The 24,254-nt window shown below is 42.4% G+C and overlaps 2 protein-coding genes and 1 long non-coding RNA gene across 3 annotated transcripts; all 3 read left to right on the top strand.

Moving 5' to 3' along the window:
• The first annotated feature begins 1,275 nt into the window (after window positions 1-1,275).
• LOC114450793 (homeobox protein Hox-A2a) lies at window positions 1,276-4,850 on the top strand. The gene is made up of 2 exons (XM_028429182.1): window positions 1,276-3,215; window positions 3,810-4,850. Exons 1-2 carry the CDS (start codon window positions 2,852-2,854, stop codon window positions 4,520-4,522), a joined length of 1,077 nt encoding a protein of 358 aa, XP_028284983.1. The 5' UTR covers window positions 1,276-2,851; the 3' UTR covers window positions 4,523-4,850.
• Window positions 4,851-8,775: 3,925 nt separating this feature from the next.
• On the top strand, window positions 8,776-9,894 carry hoxa1a (homeobox A1a). The gene is made up of 2 exons (XM_028429511.1): window positions 8,776-9,391; window positions 9,515-9,894. Exons 1-2 carry the CDS (start codon window positions 8,785-8,787, stop codon window positions 9,892-9,894), a joined length of 987 nt encoding a protein of 328 aa, XP_028285312.1. The 5' UTR covers window positions 8,776-8,784.
• Window positions 9,895-11,421: 1,527 nt separating this feature from the next.
• Window positions 11,422-15,031, top strand: LOC114451053 (uncharacterized). The gene is made up of 3 exons (XR_003672164.1): window positions 11,422-11,507; window positions 13,523-13,613; window positions 14,452-15,031. It is a non-coding gene; the product is annotated as an uncharacterized LOC114451053 (long non-coding RNA).
• The last annotated feature ends 9,223 nt before the right edge of the window (window positions 15,032-24,254 follow it).

Raw genomic sequence — 24,254 nt, 5'->3', positions numbered from 1 at the left:
AGGGCCCTCGTAGAGTTTCTGCAAGAAGACAACAAGCTAAATGAGAAATCGTTTAAAAATAATTCGCTGATATGTTCAGTCAGTCAAACGCGGTCAGAGAGGATACAGCCTGAACTAGAATCATAACGGAGCTCATTTGTCTCATTATTTTGCACATTTGCAGATGCCAGCGTGTGAAGCCAGTTCAGTGTGGACTACCTAGCCTAAAATAATGCCAAGAAAATATCAATGCAAAACAACAGTTTATCATTGTGTTTATTTTGTTGTTAAACTGAAAAGAAATGATCGTTTAAATATTTGCAGCAATTTCCTGGGATGTACAATTTTCCTAAATGCAACTAGCTCTGATCATATTTAGGTTTGTAATTAACTAACACAGTATTATTCATTATGATCAAATCGTTTCACTACATTTCTCTTCAAATGAGCAAAGCCCTACTTTTTTGCACAAACAATATTATATTAATATGTATTTTCAGCATTATTTGTCCTCACTTAATTTGCACTCAAACCCTTTCCAGCCAAAGGAGATTGATATAAGTGGGCATGGACATTGCTAGCCCTGACATATGGTTAGCAGGGAAACCTAGAACAATTGAAGCATGGTGTGTCACAGCAAAAAAGCTGATGCATTCAGTATTTTTTTTTTGCATCCAACACAGACACACACACACACACAGACACATGCACTCACACATACACAGCAAAGACAACAATTTGACCAATATGTACTCAGGTAGAACATAAATAGCGTTTTAACTTAAACAGGAGACTTGTGTTACATCATTGCATTTGAAAACCGTGGGAAAGTGCTCCTAAATCAATCCTGCTATAAAGATAAGTGTGTAAGACAGGCTGGGGTCCACTAAAAGCTGCCACCCACTCCTTCCCTTGCACACAAAGCCTGTGCGTAATTCCAAAAAAGCCATCCGTCTCTTCCCCTAGCAACTCTGCCCTTCACTGCGCAGACATCTTTCTGAACGCTCACAAACATTCCACTAAAACGAAAAAAATCACGTCGTTGACTAAATTATTCAGAATTCAAAGACAAAAGCCAGGTGGGAGAAGCTTGCTTCGCTCATACTCACCACTGGCTCGTTACCGCCTTCTCAAAGAGGAAATGGTCGCATCTTGTGAGGCTGGATTCTTATTTATCTTTTAAAATATCCCTCCAGCGACAATCAGGCTAAAACTGCGAACAGAAACTGCTTCTAATCAGAGTGGCCAGTGTTTCTCGCCGCTTCCTGGCTGCATTTGATCCGGGGGAGAGTTAGAAGCCTTAAATGTGTTGTGAGGGCACCGAGCTGTCAGACCTTTTGGCGAGTAAGATTGATCGCGCACAGGCTTCCAGGACTCTTTGTTTGGTATATAAGCAACAAACTGACAGAGGCCTACCACTTCTCTTCTTCCCTCTCTTACTCACTAAGCCATATTTTTTGAATGAAAATACAACATGCACTGGCAGACGAAAAACATCCCAAATGTGGCTTTCACAGATTATTCTGGAAGAGAAACCAAACACGACGGGGAAGAGAAATTCAATAACCCCCATCTACATAATAACACTGCAAATGGATTCGTTGTAAATGGTCGATTGTAACTGTGTTGTTTGCTTCAGTGCAATTTCAGGTGGAGATGATAATGGGAATACAGTAAGAAGCCTTTCTCAGCAGTAGAGGCTGTGCCCTTCCAATAAATTCTAGTGGATTCCCACTCATGACAGCGAATGCTGTTCAAAGCATGTAGAAGAAATACAGCTACTATGGTGACTCATCTCAAAATGTGACCATCAGAAATCACAAAATGCTGACTTTAATCTGGGGTGTGTGAGTATAGATGCATGTGGATGGGCGTGAATGACCTCCTCCTTTAAAATCGACATTTTTGTGGAATAAACGAAAATCCCATGTGCTTTAATATCATATCTCTCCAGTGCATATAATAGCTCATGATACAACAAATTGTGTGATAGCGCATGCATACACTTGAGTGTGTGTAAGTACACGTTTCTGCACAGCAGCTGTAAATGTTAAACTGCTGTTATGGGATGAAATGGTCTGGACATGTCATATCCGTCAGTATTAACTTAATGGATGGGCTTTTTTATTGCAACACATGCCAACGGATGCACTGCATATGTCATTATTATGCATCTTTAAAGAATCATGAATCCTGGCCACACTTAGTGAACACAGAGGGCTGCTGGGGTTCGTCTTTTCAGAAGTCTCAATATCAGTTTTGGGTTTATTTTTTCCCACCTCTGAAGCTTATATAGCTACACAGCTACTGGCGTGAAATGTATGTGTAGTGTGTTGTGTGTGTGTGTGTGTGTGTGGTGGGGGCGTTCTCGACTGACATCCTCAAACAATACGAGAAAGAGGAGTGCACGAATCCGCGCACCCTAGGCTGGGCTCCTTCCCCTGTAATAGTGAGCGTCAGCCATTCTTAAAAAACACATTTTGTAGCTTAGTGGACTGGACTGGAGGGGCGAGAGGAGGATAAACTCAGCGGACAAAGATGTAAATAAAAACAGTCGTCCCCCAGCTGAGCGAGGCGTTATTCAGCAGAGTTTTTGGATCAATCAGGCAGACAGTGGCTTCTTTTGATTAAACCCCAAATTGTCATTGGGCAGAGGTAATCATGTGACAGGCAATTCGGTCCAATTTCAACCTTGTCTCCATGAATTCAATAGTTTAATAGTAGCTCGGTCCCCATACGGCCGTAATCAGTGAAATAGAAAAAACACCACCAGGAGATTTTTGTAATGATTTTTTTTCTTTCTCGTCATCACTGAGCCGCAACATTTATAAAAATACGCGTGCAAACTTTCCTCAGCTCTCAGGGAGCGGAGATGAATTACGAATTCGAGCGAGAGAGCGGTTTTATCAATAGTCAGCCGTCGCTTGCTGAGTGCCTGACATCTTTCCCCCCTGTCGCTGATTCATTTCAAAGTTCATCAATCAAGAGCTCGACGCTTTCACGCCCGACACTGATTCCTCCTCCCTTTGAGCAGACCATTCCCAGCCTGAATCCGGGCAGCCATCCGCGGCACGGCCGGCCCAGACACAGCCCCGACGGATGCAGCCCGCTGCCCACAGCCTCCTTACCCCCGGAGTACCCCTGGATGCGGGAGAAGAAAGCCTCAAAGAGGAACCACCTGCCGACCTCCACCGCTACCACCATTTCCAATGGACCTGTGTGCTTCTCTCCGAAAGGTGGGTGATAGCAAACTGGGGATAGTTTCTGCACAGCGTCTTTACTCTTTACTATCTGTTGCTAAAATCAAGCCCCTCAAAAGGCCATTCCTAAAACAACACCAAAAAAAAGCATGATTTATTTTATTCTGATGGGGTTATGGTTATCACTGCTGTAACTGTGAGTAAAGCAAGTAAAAAAAAAAGTTTGGGTAAAGTTTGGTGATGTAAGATGATTTATTCCCCCTAGCCGAAGCAGAGTTTTGATGTGTGACAGTAATGAAGAGTGATGGAGTGCCGTTGCCGAGGAGGGCAGCTGGAGCATTCATTAGTATCCCACGCCAGCATGGACCTCACTGCTTTTATAGTGCACTGTGCTTATGGACATTATTTTATGTACAAACTATCAGATGAGTATCTTTGTGCAGTAATGGGTTTTGGATAAAGGGGTGTATAAGCTTGGATCAGTAGCTCCAGCGGCCATTTTGCTGCAGTGTGCTGTGAGTCACTCTCCAGTGGATTGTGAGCCATAACCTTAGATTTATGGGCATCGGGGTTATGTAACTGCTCTGTCCTAAGTTTTAATCCCACGCTACCGTGCTGCTTCTTTTACAGGCTCGCCTGAGATTGTGGAGAGTGGCGGGGGAGGAGGGGGCTCCCGTCGGCTGAGAACAGCATACACCAACACACAGCTGCTGGAGCTGGAGAAGGAGTTCCACTTCAACAAGTATTTGTGTCGGCCGAGGAGAGTAGAAATAGCGGCCCTGCTGGATCTGACCGAGAGGCAGGTCAAAGTCTGGTTCCAGAACAGACGGATGAAGCACAAGCGACAGACCCAAAGCAAGGAGAACCACAACGGGGACGGGAAAGGGCAGAGCGGCGAGGACGGCATTCACAGCGACGAGGAGGACGAGGGGCCCCGGTACGAACAGAGCGGGCCCCTGCTGGAAAGAGATACCTGCTCCTTTCAAAACAACACACAACAGCTCCACAATGGAGAGCCCGCAAGCTTTGCTGCTGCGCCGCTGAACAGCAATGACAAAAATCTGAAACATTTTCCCAACCCGTCACCCACTGTTCCGGGATGCATGTCAACAATGGGCCCCGGCTCGGCATCTGGCCCGGACAATGGCGATAGTCCCCTGGCCCTGGATGTTTCTTTACACGATTTTCAACCTTTCTCCTCGGATTCCTGCCTACAGCTCTCCGATGCAGCCTCGCCGAGCTTGTCAGAGTCTCTGGACAGCCCCGTGGACATTTCTACGGACAGTTTCTATTTCTTCTCGGAGTCTCTAACAACAATCGACCTACAGCATCTGAACTATTAACTAAATCAATCACATTTTCCGGGACAATAATTACCAAGATACGACGATACTAACTCTGGTGTTATTTGTATATTCGGTACATTTATTCTGTTGATATTTGACATGATGATTAACTCAAGGTAAGGATGAAATGAAATCACTGAAATAACTCTACTTAAACGTGGCTTGTAATTACCATAACAACCTGATATCTTGAAATGGAAATTATGAGTGTATGTTAATAATTATACAATATTAGGCCTATGGAACCTGGTCATTTTTATTTTTGTATAGCTCCCAATGTCTTGGATATTTTTGTTAGAATACAATTAACTTGCTACAATCCTTCTTTTTGCTTGTGTTTGAGTGTTTTTTTCTTTTACAAATTGCTGACTGTATTTATTTTTTGCTTAAATTATTAAAGCAAAATGAAAAAGTAGGGCATAGAAAGATAGAGGCGATATGCAAATTAACAACAGGTTGAATATAAATAGTGTGTTATATGGGTTAGTCAGCACTGAGGTGTTAAAGACGCATACATGTATGGATTGCACTTTTATTATGGCATTTAATTACTCTCATTTTAATTTAGAAAAGTTTGTTTATAGGTGCAAAATAATTTTCTTTCTTTAAAGTTTGGCAAAACTTTCAAGTAAATAATGTAAAATTATTTAAAAATATCTTTTAAAACAGGCAACAACACATCGAACATCAAACAGCAGGATTTGTATGCTGAAATGTCTTGTTAATTATTTACTTTTGCACAATAATGAAAGGGCTTTTTCTTTCTGCCCACAGAAGCACTAAAGTTAGATTTTTTTTTTTATTATTTTCACTTTCCAACTTCCAAAAAAGCAAATACACACCAGCACGGATCTAAGCATGACAGGGCTCTTAACATTGTGTGCATGTTGCAGGCAAATACCCGAGCCATGTTTGCCTTCAGGAGCTCATAAATCACTCCGTGGCATGAATGAGACGGACATTAAAGAGACCAATTGTGGCGTAATGTGCACAAATAAAACCCCACTTACATTTTCATTCGGGACTCCCCAATTCCTGGGCTAAAAGGGGCTGAGTCTCTGCATGCGTTTGGTAATAATTCATTTTTATAGCTTGTTTAAACACGGCTATGACTCGGCGGCAGCAGCAGCAGCAGTAGCTGCCTGCTCAGGGTATGAGCCTGCACTCTGTCCACCGCGTGTTGAAAAGTAGTTCAACTCTAAAGAGACTGCTCGTGGACTAGGTGTGTGTTTTATCAGACATATAACTACTAAGAATAGCTTCTGCGTGGATTGTCATCGTGGCTTATTTTGTGGAGAGTATTTGTGTTTAAAGGAGCAGCAGCTGCAGGTTTCTGTTCAATATTGGGATTATTAATGGATTTGCTCTATTGTATTGCACTTGATTTGACTTTTGGGAATCAGTTATTAGCTCGTGCGTTAATTCAATAGGTTAACAGGTTCGTGCGTAAAAATGACCACAACAACCACCGGTTGCGCGCGCCAGTCAATCGATTAACTCATCTAGGACTACACGTGCGAAATTCATAAACTCAAACGTTTATCGAATAATCTGGAAGCCATAAGCAGTTTATCGACTGGCTGACTATTAGCCTTCTCTGAGAGAGTGGTGTGTGTGTTTTAAGGAGGGGGAGCGTAGGGGTAAAAGCGGGGGCAGATCTTGCACTCCTGCACTCTGAGTAACCACAGGGCCTGTATAACCAAATCATTCCGAGACAGCGCGCCTTTTCTGCGCACATGTGTTCACACAAAGAGCCAAGAGAGCTCCGAGGCCTGGCGAAGTTTCCACATGCAGGCAAGACAAGATCCACTGCGCCCACTCACTGCTGCTATTGCAGAGACAGCTGGGAACACACAGAGAAGGGAATGGATGAGGGGGTGGTATGTGTGGGGGTATTGACCCCACTGCGTTTTTTTCCCCTCACTGGTGGGAAGTTTGCATCACCTTTCACTTTTAGAAATTTATTGACTTTTAGAACTTTGAAGCTTGAAATATCAACATTTATTTTTAATGGACCATTCATATTTTATCTTCTATCACATAATGTACCTACAACTCATTCAAGATTTAAATTACCCGTAGTCGCTGTAGAGAAACGCCAAACTTCTTATTCAATTTTTCATGTATTCATAAGTATTTGCTTCAAAGAACAGTACATCAAAAGCAGAAGTGTTAATTTGGCAGCAGGGTGCCCACAGTATTGCCATACCATATTATATTAACAGATTATTAACACTAATTGCATGTAAGCAGACCCTTAATGATGTGGCTTGCTGAGGTGGCGCTTCTGTTTGCGTTGGTGGCTTGTGTAATTAAAAGCAAGTAATAAAAAGGTATAATATTTCCCTCTGGCATGTAGTGGACGAACCGCACCAAAGTGAAACAGGGCCTACACGTTGAAGTGCCTAAAATACCTCACAACTGTACTGAACATCCCACCGCTGGCTGAATGGTTCACACATACAGAATGAAACATATCTAACTTGTTTTTGCCACAAAAAACATTTTTGGTGTTTGACCAAATACGGCCTGTGGGGGCGCTAACACTTCCCTGTGATCCTTTCCCCAGGAATGCAGGAATTCTTAAGAGAGAGTCATTATAATAAGTGTAAGGATTTTTATATGCATTGACTGGCAACGTATTGTTCATATTTTATAATTATCAACATGTCAATCATGCCTCAATATAAAGAAAATGGAACTGACCACACTGTAGTGTTGCTATAAGTAATAGCAGGATTAACATTTGACACAACATGCCCATGGGTGCAGAAAGTACAATATTTCCCTCTGACATAGTAGTTAGGAAATTTTGGACTTGAGGCATGTGTGTTTATTCTAGCTGTAGGAGAAAACTAAAATAGTTTACTAATAGCTATACTGCCTTTTAATTGCCATTGCAGTCAAACATTAGCCTACAGGAAAAGCAGGGGGCACTGCAGCATCCTCAGTACCCCTACTTTGCATCCATGCCCCTCCCTCCTTCCCTCTCTTCTCTTCTCCTTCCTCAGTGAGAGGTTGGGCATCTACTATCACTGCCTCAAGTCTCCCACGCACACTTTACCCTCTGCTCTCCCATTTTCTCCACGCTGCTTTTCGTAGTCATTAATTTCTCCAACAGCTTTATTTGATGAACTTAACAGGATAATCAGCCCACTTCCACCTCGGGCTATATGGGCGCATTAACTCCACGACGGTCTTCGCATTATCACATCATTTGATCACTATACATGCATAATGAATACATGCGGGGGTGATATCAGGAGAGATATAAGACCCTGTGACCGAACAGAAAAAAATTAATACCACATCATGCTAATGTGTTGTCTTGTCTTGTCGCGTCACCTGTGACCTCCCAGCAAGCAATGGAAAGCAGCCAAATCATCCTAATGCGAAAAGTTGGTGAGATCCCTGTCTGTGACGTAATATTTTTCTGCCTGTATTAACTACAAGTTAAACCTTCTAGCCTCCCCTTCACCGTCACACTGTGACAATATTTGCTGAGAAAATCCCTCAGTGTTCAAGCGTGAAACATTTCGCATTGGAATGGGACACTGATAGCCCACAGATAGCCTGTGGCAGTGGCACACACACTCCTAGTCATCCATCCATCCAGCAGAGACTGACACTGTTATACATATAACAGCAAGCCTGTTATGTGCGGGCAAATACAAGCACTCATTCAGTGTTCATGCACGAGCGCGCGCGCGCGCTCGCACACACGCACACACACACAGACTCAGACCTATTCCTGTCTATTCCAAAAATACCGTACCTGAGGTCAGAGTGTGAGGTCGTCCTCGTGGTGAGGTTGCTGAGGGTGAAACGTTAATCTCTCCCTGGTGGGAGAGCGCACAGCAGGGGTTAGAAGACGCCGTGCTTGCAGTACCCCGCTCTTCATGCGACCCCGGAGCTGTCCACAGCCGTCTGCCTCCCAGCTCATTGTTTGCTCGACCAATACATTAGTGACGACGTACGTCACCTTGATCGACGAGCGCTTGGAATTTAAATAGCCACTCAAACACCAATCTGTCACCGGCTAAGGGGATAAGGACAAGCACCTCACTGGCTGACCCGGGCCCACGTGACAGCACCCGTTCATTGATATCGGGCCGTACGCCCCCCCCCCCTCCCTCCTCTGATAAGGACAGAGTATAGGTAAAGGTTGGCACGGTCACTCAAGGTAAGAGGGGAGAAAGGCAGAGATCAGAGGGTGTCTGCAGCGGACGGTCCCTCGGTCAGGGCTGAACAATGCTACAATGAGCAGCTTCTTAGACTACACGGTGATGAGCGGTGACGGTGGCTCGTGCTCTGTCAGGACTTTCCACTCGGACCACGGAATTACAACTTTCCAGTCCTGTGCGGCTACTGTCAGCAACTGCGGTACGGATGACCGTTTCATGGCAAGCAGGGCTTCACCTGACGGCATTCCTCACCAGCCAGGGTCATACCAGTCTACTGGGAGTTCTCTGAGTCTCTCCTATGGGGCCCATCCGGCCTGTAGCTCCAGCTATGGACCCCAAAGTTTCTGCACAACCTATAACCATTACGCGCTCAACCAGGAAGTAGATTCTACAGCTGCATTCCCACAGTGTGGCCCACTGATGTATTCGGGTAACATTTCCTCCTCCATGGTCTCTCAGCATCGTCATGGTTACAGTGCCGCCCCTCTGGGTCAGCTGCAGTATACCCATACTGCCTATGGCGGCGGGCACGAGCAAGCTACCCCCTATCCTGGGTGCTCCAATCCGCTGTCACCTCTGCATGCCGCTCACCTGGAGGCTTGCTGTTCACCTCTGTCTGAGGGCGCATCGTCTGCACAGACCTTCGACTGGATGAAAGTGAAGAGGAACCCACCAAAAACAGGTAGGTGACATGGAAACAAAAGTTTCTCCGGCTGCGTAAAAACTGCCTCTTGTTGCTTGAACACTTGTCCTCTGATGTGCATGATTTCTGTAGATTAACAGTCATTTGTTTTCACATTTGCAGGAAGGTCTGGTGAGTACGGTTATGCGGGTCAGCCGAACACTGTCCGGACCAACTTCACAACCAAGCAGCTGACAGAACTGGAGAAGGAGTTCCACTTCAACAAGTACCTTACCCGGGCTCGCCGAGTAGAGATTGCTGCTGCGCTGCAGCTGAATGAGACTCAGGTTAAAATTTGGTTCCAGAACCGCAGGATGAAGCAGAAAAAGCGAGAGAAAGAAGGGCTGCTGCCTGCCAAACTTCCAGCCTCAGAGCAGGGGGATGGCATTCACGAGAAAATGGACGATGCAGCGTCTGAGAAGTCTATCTCAGCTCCATCCACTCCTTCTCCTACATCTTCCACTGGTTCTTCCACAGGGGTTGATCCTTACTCCTCTAACTGAGGACCAACTGCCTCTTTACCTCTTTGGGCCAGAGGGGCCTGTATATACCAAGTTTCATACCATGTGTATCAAAGCCAGAGTCTTTGTCAGTGGATGACATTTGTGGACAATTATGATGAGTTAATGCACTATTTGGAAACTTTGGACAATACAATGGACACTTTCTGGGCTATAGATTTGTTTTGTATTCTGTGTTGTGTTTGCAAAAACGTCAGCTTTGCTGTCCCAACACGCAATATTTTTAAAAGTGCTCATTTGCTTTTGAAATCTGGCATAAAAATTGTGATTCGTCATGATTAAGTTGAGGCAACAGACACCCTGTGCCATCCTTACACCTGCCCCTGGCCAGTGCTGCTAAACGTGCAACATGTGCACACAGTAACAAATACCTCAAATGTGCCAAAGTTGTGCATCCTGACCACAGCCGGTCTGATTGCACTGGATGCCTTCAGTTAGGCACCACACAATCAACGAGATGACCTCGTTTATTACTCGATATTGAGCGCATTGAAATAGTAGCTTCTTAATCACTGTTGTGTGTTTCAGGTCTGTGCGTGTCGACTGTTTGAATGTTTATTGTGTGAGATTTGCATGATGCGTAATGCTTTCATGTATTAGTGGGGCGCTGAGTTTTATCAGTTGCGGAACAGTCATTCATTCGTGGCTGTGTATGTTCCAGGCTTTATCTGCTAGCTATTTAATCCAGTGGAGCACATACAAACTGTTTTGTCCAAAGACACTTTACGGGTCAATCATATGTATTAAAGTGCGTTTACCTCTCAAGCTTTCCCTCTGTGTCTTTTCTGGGTTGATTTTTAGGCAAATCCACACTAGAATATAATCTCTACAGACAGAAAAAAAACGAACCTCTGTCCATGTTCCCTACACGTGTCTGTTCTACTCACCCCAGAGTCTCTCAATGTATGCGGCCGTGCGCGCTTCCGTCCCTGGGGTAAACAGTTATTGGCATAATAAAGGCATGTTTATCCACGGATAAGATGAGAGCGCGGACGTCAGCGTCATTTGTGATGACAACCTTATCGAACAGCCGGCTTATTGAGGGGACAAAAAAGAAACCTCATTGATTAAAACATCGAGGTTAGGCTATCGACAAGGATGGAGCCCCCACTGGTCCTGTCAGCGTCAAGTCCTCAGCTCCCCAAGTTACATGGAGGTGTCATCATTCCCACCTGATGACAAGAGAAACTGTGAAAACTTGCAGCACTGCGTGTCATACAAACAACGATTGTGTGAAATTTCTATATCAAAATAAGTTACTTTAATTATCTTATTTATAAATACATTATATTGACAAATCAAACATCTGTAAAGTAGAAATATTTTGAGTTTTGTTTTACCAACTTTTTTTTAAAGTAACCTATATCCCATTTCAAACTAAAGGAAGGTTTCCTGATTCTTTCGTTGTTTTAATTCCTGCTTTGCAGGATGCGAATCCATCCTACCATAAAAGGGCAAAGAAACGCCGAAAGAGCCATGATTAATGAGACATTCACCTTTACCTCGGATCCACCTGCAGGAGCGGCAGTACTGGAGCTGCGGAGACGTGCTTCAGCACAAGGTGCAACTCAGCAACACCGAACATGTGGAAGAGCGTAAGTTAAGTGGACAATCTCTCTTGTATTCATTTTCGTTATGTTTGTGAGGACAAAGGATGTTCTGTATACAACGTTAGAAGGTTATTGTGGTGCCTTCAGTTACCCCCATGTTGTTGTTTGTGGAGGTGATTTGGTGTAAATAGTTAGTTAGGTTTCTAGCTCGGGGCCTTTTGTGAGGCCAGTGTGTGAGTGGAAGTGGCACAATATGTTTGTAGAAAAAAAAACACACACAAATCAAAGTGAATGCTACAATAGTTTGTCAATTGTCTTTATTTTAATTGCAGATTTAATGTAAAGAATAAATAACAAAAAGTGATCCTAGTCTGTTCTTCTAATATTATCTTTATTTTTGTTAAATTATTTAACATCTAATGCATTTAGGAAGGCCACATTTAGGATTTTTTGCACAATTACTTGAACTATTATGATCACCCCATTTGATCAAATCAATACTCGTAAAATATTTCCATTTCCCTATTTATTAGTAGTAGTAACAAAACGTTTTTTTTATTAAAAAAAACGGCGATTATTCTAAATATTATGTTTGGGAGTGTTTTGATGATATTTGATTAAGAGTGTTTTAATACAGTATCTTATTTATGTTAACGATATTTTATTTTGCCTACTTTTATTTTATTTGTAATAAAAAAAGCAAATTCCCCTTTATGCAAAGTGCTGACAAACAAATTAATTTAAACTCAATGTAATATTCTACAAGAATTACACAGTCAAGAATAAGTAAAGTCACACATTTATCTTTCTTTCTAGGATGAATATGTGTTTAAATCTGTGTTCCTGGAGGACCCCTCAAACTTTTTCAGGGACCCTTGGGTGTCCAAGGACCCCACTTTCTGCGTTTACGCTCTCTTTGTCTGTCCACGCCCATAGATGCACCATAGAAGCCTCACAGAGTGAAAGGCAGATCCTCAAAAGAAATCAGGGTCAATCCTCGGTCAGAGTCTGTTGTCACAGCACTACTCAAACCTAAACAACAGTTTACAGACCACACTGGGCAAACAAGCACCTCAGCAATGCAGCCGCAGCCAGGCTGGGACGGCCTGTCTAACCGGGACAACTTCACACCCCGTGTTTAATGCTAAAAACAATGACCTCAGCGCTGCGAGATGGGACGGTTGCAATCGTACTACCTCCAGAATCTGGTCCTGCGGGGCTGATGTTTCCAATTAAGGGTCCGTGATAAACACATAGACGATGACAGATGCTTCACTCAAACCTTTAAGGCTTTGTGAGGAATAAATGTTTAAAACTCCTGACTTAGAGTTAGACCTAGAAGAGGTGATGCAGAAGGTCGAGTCTGTGGATTCATGCACATATTTATGTGCGAACAGAAACGTATACGCCTTGCAACAAATATGCGACAATTTGGAACAGGCAGAATATGACTTTAAAATACTTTTTGACGTTGATAGGCTGGATTTTTAGTTTTTGAAGAGTAAACATTTTTTTGAAAAAATTTTAGGCCTTTCATTTGTGACTGAGAAAAAAGATCCCCTTTGAATATATACACTATGTAGGCCTGTTAAAATAACTATAATGAATACAAAACAATTCAATATACGAGCTTTAAAACTGATGTATTTAAATGTAAAATAATTTTAGGTTAATAATGTAACGGACAATTACACGTTTTATATCGTTACATTTTTGCACGTATATCTTGTATGTATATAGTTATTATATTCTGACCTTAGATATCTAGGAGGTGGTGGTAATTATCATTTATTCAGGCTTCTAGACATTTTTATGTTAAAATTGTCTTCCTTTCAATGGTTTGGTAATTATGATTTATTTATGACATGTATTGTGGACCACTTTTACTACTTACTACAAACCTGCACAGAAGCTGTCAAAGGGTGCTTGAAGCTAAATATAATCCTGTCTCATGTCCCATGACAATGATTTAAAAAGAGCGTTCTTAGCACTAAATTAAAGCTGTAAAGGATAAGACACTTGTGATGATGTGAATTTAATGTATAATTCTTTTTCTCCAGTGGTGTCATGGATTTATGAGGTGCACAAAGTAGTACTGACAACTTTACCTGGCTGCCAATCACCTACAGGTCACCACCTGAATGTGTACAGGTATCTCTCTCTCTTTCTTACACACACACACACACACACACACACAGAAACACACATTTTAACACTCATCCAGAAACTTAGTAACATACACAGTTGCAATGAGGCTGATTACAAACAAGTGCAAATACAGGTGCTCATATTTAGGGTTAAGCATGCGCATGCGAGGAAGAAAATGAAGCGGAAATATGTTTAAGTCTCTGTCTCTAAAACTGAAAAACTTGCTGCTTTAAAGTGTGTTTGAATCTCAGTGTGCCAATGTCAAACAGAGAGACAGTAAAGGTCTGAGATATCAGGAAAATGAAGGTAACTTTTTAAGTTCAAAGGTTATGATATTGTACCACACATTCTAAAGATTAAGTAATTGTTTGACCATCAAAGCTGTTGTCTCTGGTGTGCAGTTTACTGGTGAGAAGTATTCAGGTACAAGGGGACATAAGTCAAAGTCAAAGTCAGCTTTATTGTCAAATCTGCTATATGTGCAGGACATACAGAGAATCGAAATTGTGTTACTCTTCACTCCGCAACATATAACATATAGCTGCATAAAACTCTGTGCTACAGATCTGCAGAAACACCTGGACTGTCCTTACACACAGATGTGAGCTGTGGTTTGTTAATGGTCAGCTATGTCTTAACAAACACACACTTAAAATGCAAATGTAAAGAATGAGAGTTTTTCTCTTGGACACATAGACTCCAAGTCTATTAGTGACCACAGGACCTAAAGTGCTGGAAGCTCAGAGAGACAGAGATGCAGACAGACAGAAGTCACTCATCAGGGTAGTCGAGGTATTGGCACGTCTACACTCATTGACCACTCCCCTGTTGTGATTGGCAGCCAAAATGAATTCCTCCATCGACAGATGTGCGTCTCCATGTGCCGATAAAGGGACAGAACCGATGGAGAGATTGACAGTATGATGGAGGAAGAGAAGGAGGGAAAGAAGAGGAGAGGTGACATCATGTGGTTAGTGGCTGTCTGTCCTTCTGTGCATGTTTGTTGGATATGAGACAGTGAAGTAGAAGGAAGCAGGGATGTGTATCATAGTGATTAGAGCAGGAAAAGCAGAGGTTACAAAGTAATGCAGGCCGACTGCACATCCACATCTTGACAACCGAACTCACCTCAAAGAGTTGTTTGCAGTTTTCTTTGAGCTCCTTTTTGTCTGATGGAGAACTCCTACTTGGAGTGCCAAATGGAGTGACACAAAGATATGTGAAAAAAGACGAGCACAGCCAGGATACTGCAGCAGGTCTGAGGCCCACAGGAGAAGCGAACATTGGGTAGTGGTCTACAGACACAGGTTCATCCATCACACATGTCCTGACCCCATGTTGACCCCAGAATGGCAGCCAATGAGGCGCCCTCACCCCTTAAAAAAAGCCCCCACCATACATGCACACATACACTTATCTATGTGCACACAAACACACACATATAGAGAATATCGGGTGACACTCAGAGGAGTCTGGATGCTCTTTGTGTTGGCCGTCGTCGCTTCCCAGAATCCTTTGTTTTTTACATGACTAATGTGAGTACCACCACCTGACAGACAGGCTGTTCATCCTGGGTTGTTCTCCCTCTCTCTCTCTCTCTCTCTCTCTCTCTCGCTCTCTCTCTCACACACACACACACACACACACACACACACACACACACACATCCTTTAGATGAGAATAACCAAAGAGAAACATCCTAGCTGTGACAGGGCAGAGTGACTTTTCACAAATAATATAGTAGCGCATCAAGGACAATAGCACAGAATTTACAAAAATATGTCTCTTAAAAAAAAAATCTATTTTTGAGCAATCTACATTGACTACAGATGTGGCCATTTTAAAAGGGGCAATAAAACAAAGTCTCTCCTATTGTAAAACAATTCATATCACATTCTCTAAAATCAAATGTGAAGGGGTTCAGAGGTTAGAATTATGTTATTTATCTGTAAGCTATGTGAAAATGGTCATTAATTATTTGCTCATTGTATGTTAACTCTGACAAATGGAATTTGTACTTTTACTAGTGACTTTTTCTTTTGTATTTTATAAGTAAATGTAAAAGTAGACCCTGTGTAAGGCAGTATGTATTTATATAACTACAACAACAATGTTGGCAAGCTCTGGTATAGGCCTAACTGATTAAAAAAAAAACTCCGCCCTCTTGTCCTAAAGACAAACCAATATAGCCTAAACTGCTACCTGTGACCCGTTAGGAGCCACTGCAACAAGTAAATAAGAACTTATGGCAGCTCAACGTAACATTTAACCTTTTATTTTTGAGGCTACCTCCCTCCTTGTTAAGCTAATGTAGACTGCAAATATATTTACAATGTAGTCAACCCCAGCTGCTTTGTTCTGTATGTGCTGAGGCTCCTTATACACAAGCCTTCATAGCGTTGCCTTTTGTGTGCTTGTTGTAATTTCCTATTGAGCCACAGATGTGAGGTCAACACACAAAGCCAAAACATAATCCTGAACACTAAACTGCATAGCCAGCAGTGCTTGTCAATAAGCCAGCAGACCCCGAGCCAAGCCTTTGATATCAACGACTTGAGCCTTTGGTCTTATGAATAAGCAGACAGGTGAAGTAGCACATGTTCAAACTGCCTCAAGCATCTAACATGTCACAGGCAGAAACGCAGAACCACAGTCACTACTTTCACACACAGATATGAACGCACAGCTGCAGGGCAGAAGACAGGTTTCAGCACCTCAGATGAAACGCCTTCCAAGTCAGGTGGAGGTTGGAGGTGGTGTGAGCGCTGGATTCTGCTGGAGGGGACATGCAGCGATTGTCGGGATGTTTGAACTCACCTGACACCGATTTACCTGAGAGCCACCTGTCAGACCTTCCCGTAGGAAGAGCAATGGTGCTCACGTGCGTTGTGACAGAAGAACACTGGAAACAAAATCTGTGAGGGATTAGGGAGCAATTTGTGCGTTAACTGATGTAAAATGGAGCGCGTGACCTCTTTTATAGTTGCTGACATGAGTTAGTCAAACACATCACATCAACAAATTCAGATGATTTTCAGCATAATTTGACCTAGTTGTTGCACTTGTCAAATTAGAGTTCTAACACCACACTGACTGAAATGAACATACTTCACATTTTTTGAGCCAGTACATGATCAGCTCCCTTGGAGCCAAGTCAACTGATACCAATTATTCGACTGCTTCAGTGCAGTGTTTTGCTGGCAGAAATTACAGACACAGCTGTAAAGCCAGCATGGCTGTTAAAACAGGCAGTGTTAATGCAGCAGCTTGTTATTGTAAAGAATGACAAAGATGTTTCAGTGACAGATGTAAGGCTCAGACTAACTTTAAGCCTCTCGTTTGTACACAGCCTGAAGCAGATCACTCTGTGGGAGTCTGAGAGCTGCAGTGAAACTATGCACTGATATGCTGCCTGTCCCCTTTAGGCAGAGAGCAGGCAGCTTCTCCAGCACTTGTAACAGTAAGCTTAGCAAGACAAATTGATTCTAAGTTAAATCTGTGAGATACTGTATGTTGATGTCAGTGTAAACACAGATAGATAAGGGCTTTTCATCAAACTGTTGGAGCATCTTCTACTTTAGTTTATTTGCACTGTTGTTGACAAAGGACCTCATTTCAGAAAATTCATTTATATTCACAGTTTACATTCACTAGCCCTATTTGGAGCATAACTCAAGCTGCTGGACACCAGCAAACATATATTAATAAGTTTGATAATTTAGGTCTGCTTGTTAGCTCTACGTGGTGTCAGACTAGAAACAATAAGAGGCATCAGCAAACTGCTAGGACACTATATGTACTCTGACATAAAAACAAAACAATAAATGTATGTGGTTCTGGCTAAGTATTAACACTTGTGAATCTCCAAAAAAAAATCTAAATAGCAGCCATTGAATCAGAATAAGTTGGAAAGCAGACATATTTAGCACTTTGTATAAGCAGTGTGTTGCAGAGAGCTGAACTCTCCAACACCACCAGCTCACCTGCAGACAGCTGGACAGTCACCCTCATCAGCACCCCTCTGCTGATCCTCCCCCCTGACTCGTTATCATTTGAGCTCCGCAGAGACTCTTCTAATGACAGCACTTGTCTATAACGTCGTTGTCACGGCTCGTGTACGTGTGTGTGTTTCTTACCGTGTGGGTGTGTGTGTGTTTACAATTGTGCACTAAAACCAGTGCATGTTTGCCCTGTAATGACAGCGGCTGTCTATAATGCCTCGTCCTGGCAGGGATCATTTGGTTCTCCCTCTCTCACGTCTTCTGTCCGGTGTCACCGATGTCCGAAAGGACGATGATGTGATCTTTAGTCCCCTCTGCGATCTATAGACTGGCATTTGGCTCAGAGAGCGTCCCCTGGCCCTGACATGCATGCTAAAGCTTGCCACTGTTTAGCCAATATCCCCCACCCCTGTCCGCCTAACCTCCCCTAACAGGAAGTTAACGCCAGCCAGCGCAATATTCCGACAGGCAGCATTAGATACTGGAGTGGCAGTTAGCCACTGAAGTTCAAGCCCCTGTAGGAAAAAGTATAGATGGTTTGTTTGTATGCATGAATGTGTGGTGCTGTATATCCAGAGTGTGGTGTCAAGAAGTCAATTGGTTTTATTTGCGCATATCATCAGAGCCAGCAGCAAGCTGTTTCTAAGCTTCTCGTCAAACTTAAACTCTTTTCATCATAAAGCCACTACCTCAAAGACCAAAACAAATGAAGACAAATGCAAATGGTAGCTAACTGGTTAAGCTAATATGTTCAGTTGGTGCTTAGGCTTCTTAAACTTAAAGACCAAGGTATGCTTAATTCCATGCCCCTATGATGTCATTTTTGTCATCTCCAAAGGTTCATGTATGCAGTCTAAAAACTGTACGCACTAAAAGCATTGTTATCATCCAAAAACATGGATGATAACAATGTCCCCTGTCATGTGAAGGGCCATTTTGAATCTCAGTGTGGTAACTCTAGCTGTCACCATCTTTGCAGTGTATGACTCTGACTGACTCCGGACTATACTAAAAAGCACATACATGTGGAGGAAGTGTGGGTGACAAATAGGCGGGCACCTTGTTTTTACTTGCCAGTATTGTTCTGATGGTCTCCATTTCCCAACACAGTTCTCACCACCTTGCCAGACTTCTCTTGTTTTTAGTTCCTTCTTATAGTATGTGATGATAGTGTCTATATAGCCTTGAGCATTTTGTCCTGATCTTATATTGCTGTGACAAGTGTTGTGTGACAGTGTGGTTGTTTTGTATTTAGCTCAGGCAGTATGGTGCTCCTTGCAGACACTCCTCAGTTGATTGCATTAATTAGGGAGCACCCTCAGGAGCTGAGCCGATTCTGCCAAATACAACTGTTTGGCGATTTATGCACTACAAGCTCTTGCATCCTCTGAAGTGACAAATATGGAAAAACAACAGGCATGCATTCAAGAAAGATTATTGTCATCCAGCAGTCCAACAGAGGCATGAAAGGATGATGGAGTCATCACATCAGGAGCGCTCTGTCATAGACAGCTAAGCTAATCTTTTCTCAAAATAATGAGTTTAATGATATCTACATGTGACTTTACAGATTCAGTGTCTTCCCAAGCTGATAAAACTGTTCTGTTTCCAGGAAGAAAAGCATGATTCCCAAACCTTTTTTGTAGTATTTCTCATATTTTGCCCATGGAAAGTCTCTATCTCAACCTGTATTGGCTTATGGTATTGACATGTGCTTTCAGCTTATGTGTCCGTGTTTTCTATTGTTAATGAAGGCTTAAACGCTCTATAGTGTACCACTCACTGTGTGTGTTCTGGCTGATGTGCGCTGTCCTGAGGGACTGGTGATGTCCACTCCTGCATTGATACCATCAGACTCTCATCTGCATACCTGACAGCGCAGACCTTTCTTTCATCTCTACCCATGTACTTCCTCCACTGCAACCTTTATAGTGTCATTTCCTATCCCCCTATATCATTTCCATTTGCATTAATTCACCTTTGTTTGCGGTCTTGTCTAACACTCCTTAACCTGCTTTGCTTTGTCACCGCTGTTTTTCTCTGTCGGTCAATACTGTGTGTGTTAAGGATTCAGCGGTTGCAGTTTCTAGATAAACACCCTGTTAGCAGGATTATCCCTGTTGTTCTAACAATGTAAACCCAGGATTAGACCTTAGTCTCTGGGGATGTGCGGGTGTGTGTCACCTCACCATCTGAAAAGATTTCCTTTCAGATGTCCCACCAAGTTCAATGCACATAGGAACATGTCAGCGGTGCACATTAATTCAGTTAATCTAAAGTGCTTGATACATAATAGTGCTATTCATTTAATATATGTTTACATTCCATTTTATTTGTGTTTTTACTTTACTGTACTTTGTGTTTGTACCCTATACCTTGCTAACACTGAAAACACCACTAGGAAGTGTTTGTGTTGCTGGTTTGAGGTGAGGTGAGGTTTATGGGGTGTTGTGTGTGCCTTGAGCTTCCTGTAGGCCTGTGAGGTTGCCAGGCAACAGAGATGCAACAAAGTCACTGCTCCCAGTCAATCTGCCACATAATGCCCAGTAAAACAAAAATATATTATCACCGTACTTTGTTAATTGCAGATCTTAGGTAGGTAGATTAGCCGTTAGCTCTTTTATGTGTTTGTTCAAGTTAAAATATAAAAAATATATATTTTTTACAACGTAAAAAAAGTCATAGATAAAAAGAATATTAATAAAAACCTGTTTCTAGAAAAAAATCTTTCACATTTATTAGTCAGGAGATCAGAAAAGAGCAAGACTGCTGGTGAAGTGGTGGAGGAAAAAGAGCTGAAAAGACAGTGAATCAGGGAGTGAAGTGGAGCTTGAGAAAGCCGGCTGAGAGCTGTGGTGGCGATGGTGCGGTGAGAGGTCAAAGGTCAGCCTCCCTAGTGATATCTCTTGTGCCAGAGAGGCAGTCACGACCCGGTCAGTAGAGGTTCAGGTGTCAGAGAGACGACTGACTGACAAGACCAAGCGGGACCTCTTCTGTGCTCCGTCCCGATTGGACCTTTCATCTTTCCTTCCCTCCCGCTCCTTGTCATTACTCCATGACGCATCCTTCCTTTACTTCATCTGCTACCCTCTTTCCTAGTTTCACTCAGAACCCTGGTCCTGTCATCCTCTCATCCATCCCCCTTCCTTCCCCCTCTGCTCACCTTCTTTTTCACCCCTTAAGCTAAACATTACCGCAAGGTTTCACTCAGCAGGCCAGGCAGACTGGGGCAGCTCTCTGTGGGGCTGTGTTTGTCTTCAGTTCATCGTCAACAGACTGCATATGCTGCACATGTATGCACACAGCTTCCTGGCAGACACACCTTGGGGTAGTGCTGTGTGATCATACACGTTTGAAGGAAGTTTCCAAATTTAAGGACCCTTATTGCTATGTCTTTTGGTGAACAGCACTTCACTGACAGATCTAGCACATCTGTAAACCACAAGACAAAGAGGCCAATACTGAATATGAAAATTCCAGAGTTGTCACTGCCATTGATTCTATTTACCTCCTCAGAGTTATTGTGGTCATTAAACTTTATATTTATATATTTTTTTATATATTTATAAACTTTATTTATATAGCAGCTTTAATATATAGATGGAAGTCATTCCCTTCTTCTGATCAATATACCTACAGCACACATGTATTACAAAGAATTAAAGCCACATATCAGGAAAAAAAACCTGTACACATCAACATACATTTAGAATATGACATGCAATGTTATTAGAGCGAATACTTAAAATTATTGACTCCCTTTAAGTTGGTGGGTTGTCAGAGCTGCTAGATATCTCACAGCTGACCGCAGGTCTAGGCAATGGTGTCATTTATTAGACCACTGATGACTGACGAACCAAATGTAGCTATTACTTACCGACAAAGCATTTATTGCTTGTGTCACACTAGAATTTATTTTTCATACAGTTCTTGTGTGAAAGTGGTACTCAATACAACACTACTAGGAGAGCAATTATAGGATGAACCCATAATCCAGGAAAAATAAAGAGTTTAAAAGACTCCACAACATGCAATTATAAGTAATAAGTATAAGTAACCATGGACATTCTATTGATTTATCTAATTACAAAAGTTTTTATTTAAAATCTTTACCACTCATTTTTTCTCACAGGGCACTACTATTTTATAATATTAAAGGTAAGGAGCGATACTTTCTTTGGTTTTGTTTTGTCTGATACCTGTAAGTTAAAGCTCCTACTTATTATGACTTTTCTCAGAATCTGTCTGTCTCTATTCAAGCAGCACTTGAGCATCATTCAGTGGGTGATAAATGTGGAGTGATTGAAGTTAAAGACTTAAAAAGTAAAAACTGAAACACAGTCACTGCACCTAATCTTTTTTTTCTGGCATGCATGCTTGAATTATAATTTCCCTCTGGCTTTTCACTGTATCTTGTGTGGGAAGAGAAGTTTATATTCATAACCATTTCACATCTTTAAAACGGACCCCACCCTGAAGGTATGGAAGAGCTTCTCATCACTCTCTTACTGTCTCATCATCGTGTTGACTGGCACGCCCGAGGACACAGCTTGACATAGACACGGGCAGGTATGCACACACACAGACATACACTCTGGCAGGTGCAGGCTGCTCGAAGCCCTGCCAGTCGTCTCTTCTTTGTTGCTTTTCATTAACTTGTCTAATGCAATCAAAGACTGTCACCAAGAGTGAAAAGAAAGGGAAAGAAAGTGATGAAAAGAAGAGAAAGATTGTCTGCTGTCTTTTCACAGATATGACTCTGCCCATGCAGCTGTGTCTAAAATGAAACTTCCTTTTTCTTTCTGATAACATTGTGTCTGGCCTTTTGTTGCTCTTCAGATGTCCTCGGGTGTTTCGCACACACACACACACACACAGACTGCATCACATACACACTCAAGAGGTGAGAAAATGTAGCAATAAAAGTACAAGTGCTGTGGGCAGCCTGCATTCTACACTGTCAGCTCATCATAGTATATCTCCAGGATGAGCACACCTGCATGTTCCAAAAAAGAGAAGAAGAAAGGCAAGTGCTATTGTTAAGAACCCCATTTTCAGTAATGCGATCAGGACTTTTAGTGAAATGCCACAGCTTAATGAAATGACGACAGGACACATTTACCTTCCTGCATAAACCCACGGCTTATTTCTTTGCTTTCGGGAGGCGCGTCACTCTGCTAAAGGTTAAAGGGAAGATATTCTAATCAGGGACTCTTTACACAACAGCAGCTCAATAAGGTCAACTGGTGTCACAACATTCAGGTTGGCGGGAGGAGTGTGTGTAAATACAACTGTGTGTGTGGTTACTTGGCAGTCATTCTCTGTTTATCTTTCTGTTGTGCTGCTTGTGCAGTCACTCCAAACACTTTGTCTCTTTTCCACTTCTTTTCTTGATCTATCCCATTTCCTTCTAAGAATACCATCACTCTAACACATACATACACACTCACAGTCGCATGTAAAGTGCTGGTGTCTGATGGGGTGATCCGCTGGCCAATCGGCTGTATTGATTATTGGGCCAGGGGAGGCTGGTGGAGCGGCAGCAGTAATTAGGGCTTTTTGGTGTGGATTAGCCGAGAGAAAAGGTCACCTACTCAACATCGGTGGCAGGACCACAGGCAGGAAAGGGAGGGGTGGACAGGTGATGGGAACTGTCCCCAAATGAGATGACCACGATTGGCAGGACCATGTACATTCTGAAAACGATAGCCGAAGATAATTTAAGTCTTAATTTTGCTAAAAATGTTATTGATTGTGAATTCAAAAGATTTGTTAACTGTGTAACTTGATATTTCAGAGAACTGGATAAAGTGTAAACAAGTACAAACCGTAGCCGGGTTATCTTAACCACTGTTTAATTTAATCTCTGTTTGTTCTACAGCTGTAATCTGTAAAGACAACTTGCGAGATAGATTTATCTGTGAGTTTGAAATATGGGATTTACAGTCAATACCTTTATCATACATTGTTCACATCTATAGGAAGGGGTACAGGTAGCATTTATTCATTCAGTCATTTAGTAATAGCAGAAGTCTGGGGTATTTGTCAGCTACATACATTTAATATATGCTTTAACTGTCGCTGCAATTATTCCTCAGTTTTTTTACTATTCTGTAGAGCACTTAAATGTGACAGTTTTGTCTCTTTTCCTGTCTATCTGCAGATCTGTTAGGTTGACTTCTCAGTGGTATGACAGGTCTGAGTGTATCTTAGGAGGTCACGACCCTCCCAGCGTGTGACCTGGACAAACAGGACTGGGGAGGTGCAGCAGGACATGGAATGTCCCTTTTGTTTTTGTTTTGTTTCACTTTTTTTGTTGAAAAGGTGGAAAATTCCTCCATCTTGCCGCCACATGCAAAAAAAAAAAGTTCTTGGCAAAGAACGAAGCTAAGTTTACACAAGCAACATTATGTGTGACTATGACCAAGACAACAGAAATGACCAAAAACTGAGTATGCATCATTCTTTGCTTGTTGTGATTGTCATCATCCAAGTCAGTGAAAATGTGATTTATTTAAAGGGCTGCCCTCTTCTTTCTTTCTTGTGTGAACATATTTTTCCTGTTGTCATCCACAACCACGTGCCTCTATTATCTTTACGTCTAACATTATAAATGTTCACTGAGTGTCTGTTGCAATATGGA

The sequence above is a fragment of the Parambassis ranga genome, chromosome 2, assembly GCF_900634625.1.
Source record: "Parambassis ranga chromosome 2, fParRan2.1, whole genome shotgun sequence".
Classification (NCBI taxonomy): Eukaryota; Metazoa; Chordata; class Actinopteri; family Ambassidae; genus Parambassis; species Parambassis ranga.
Note: the sequence above shows the minus strand (reverse complement) of the source record. Positions and strands in the feature narration are given on the sequence as shown.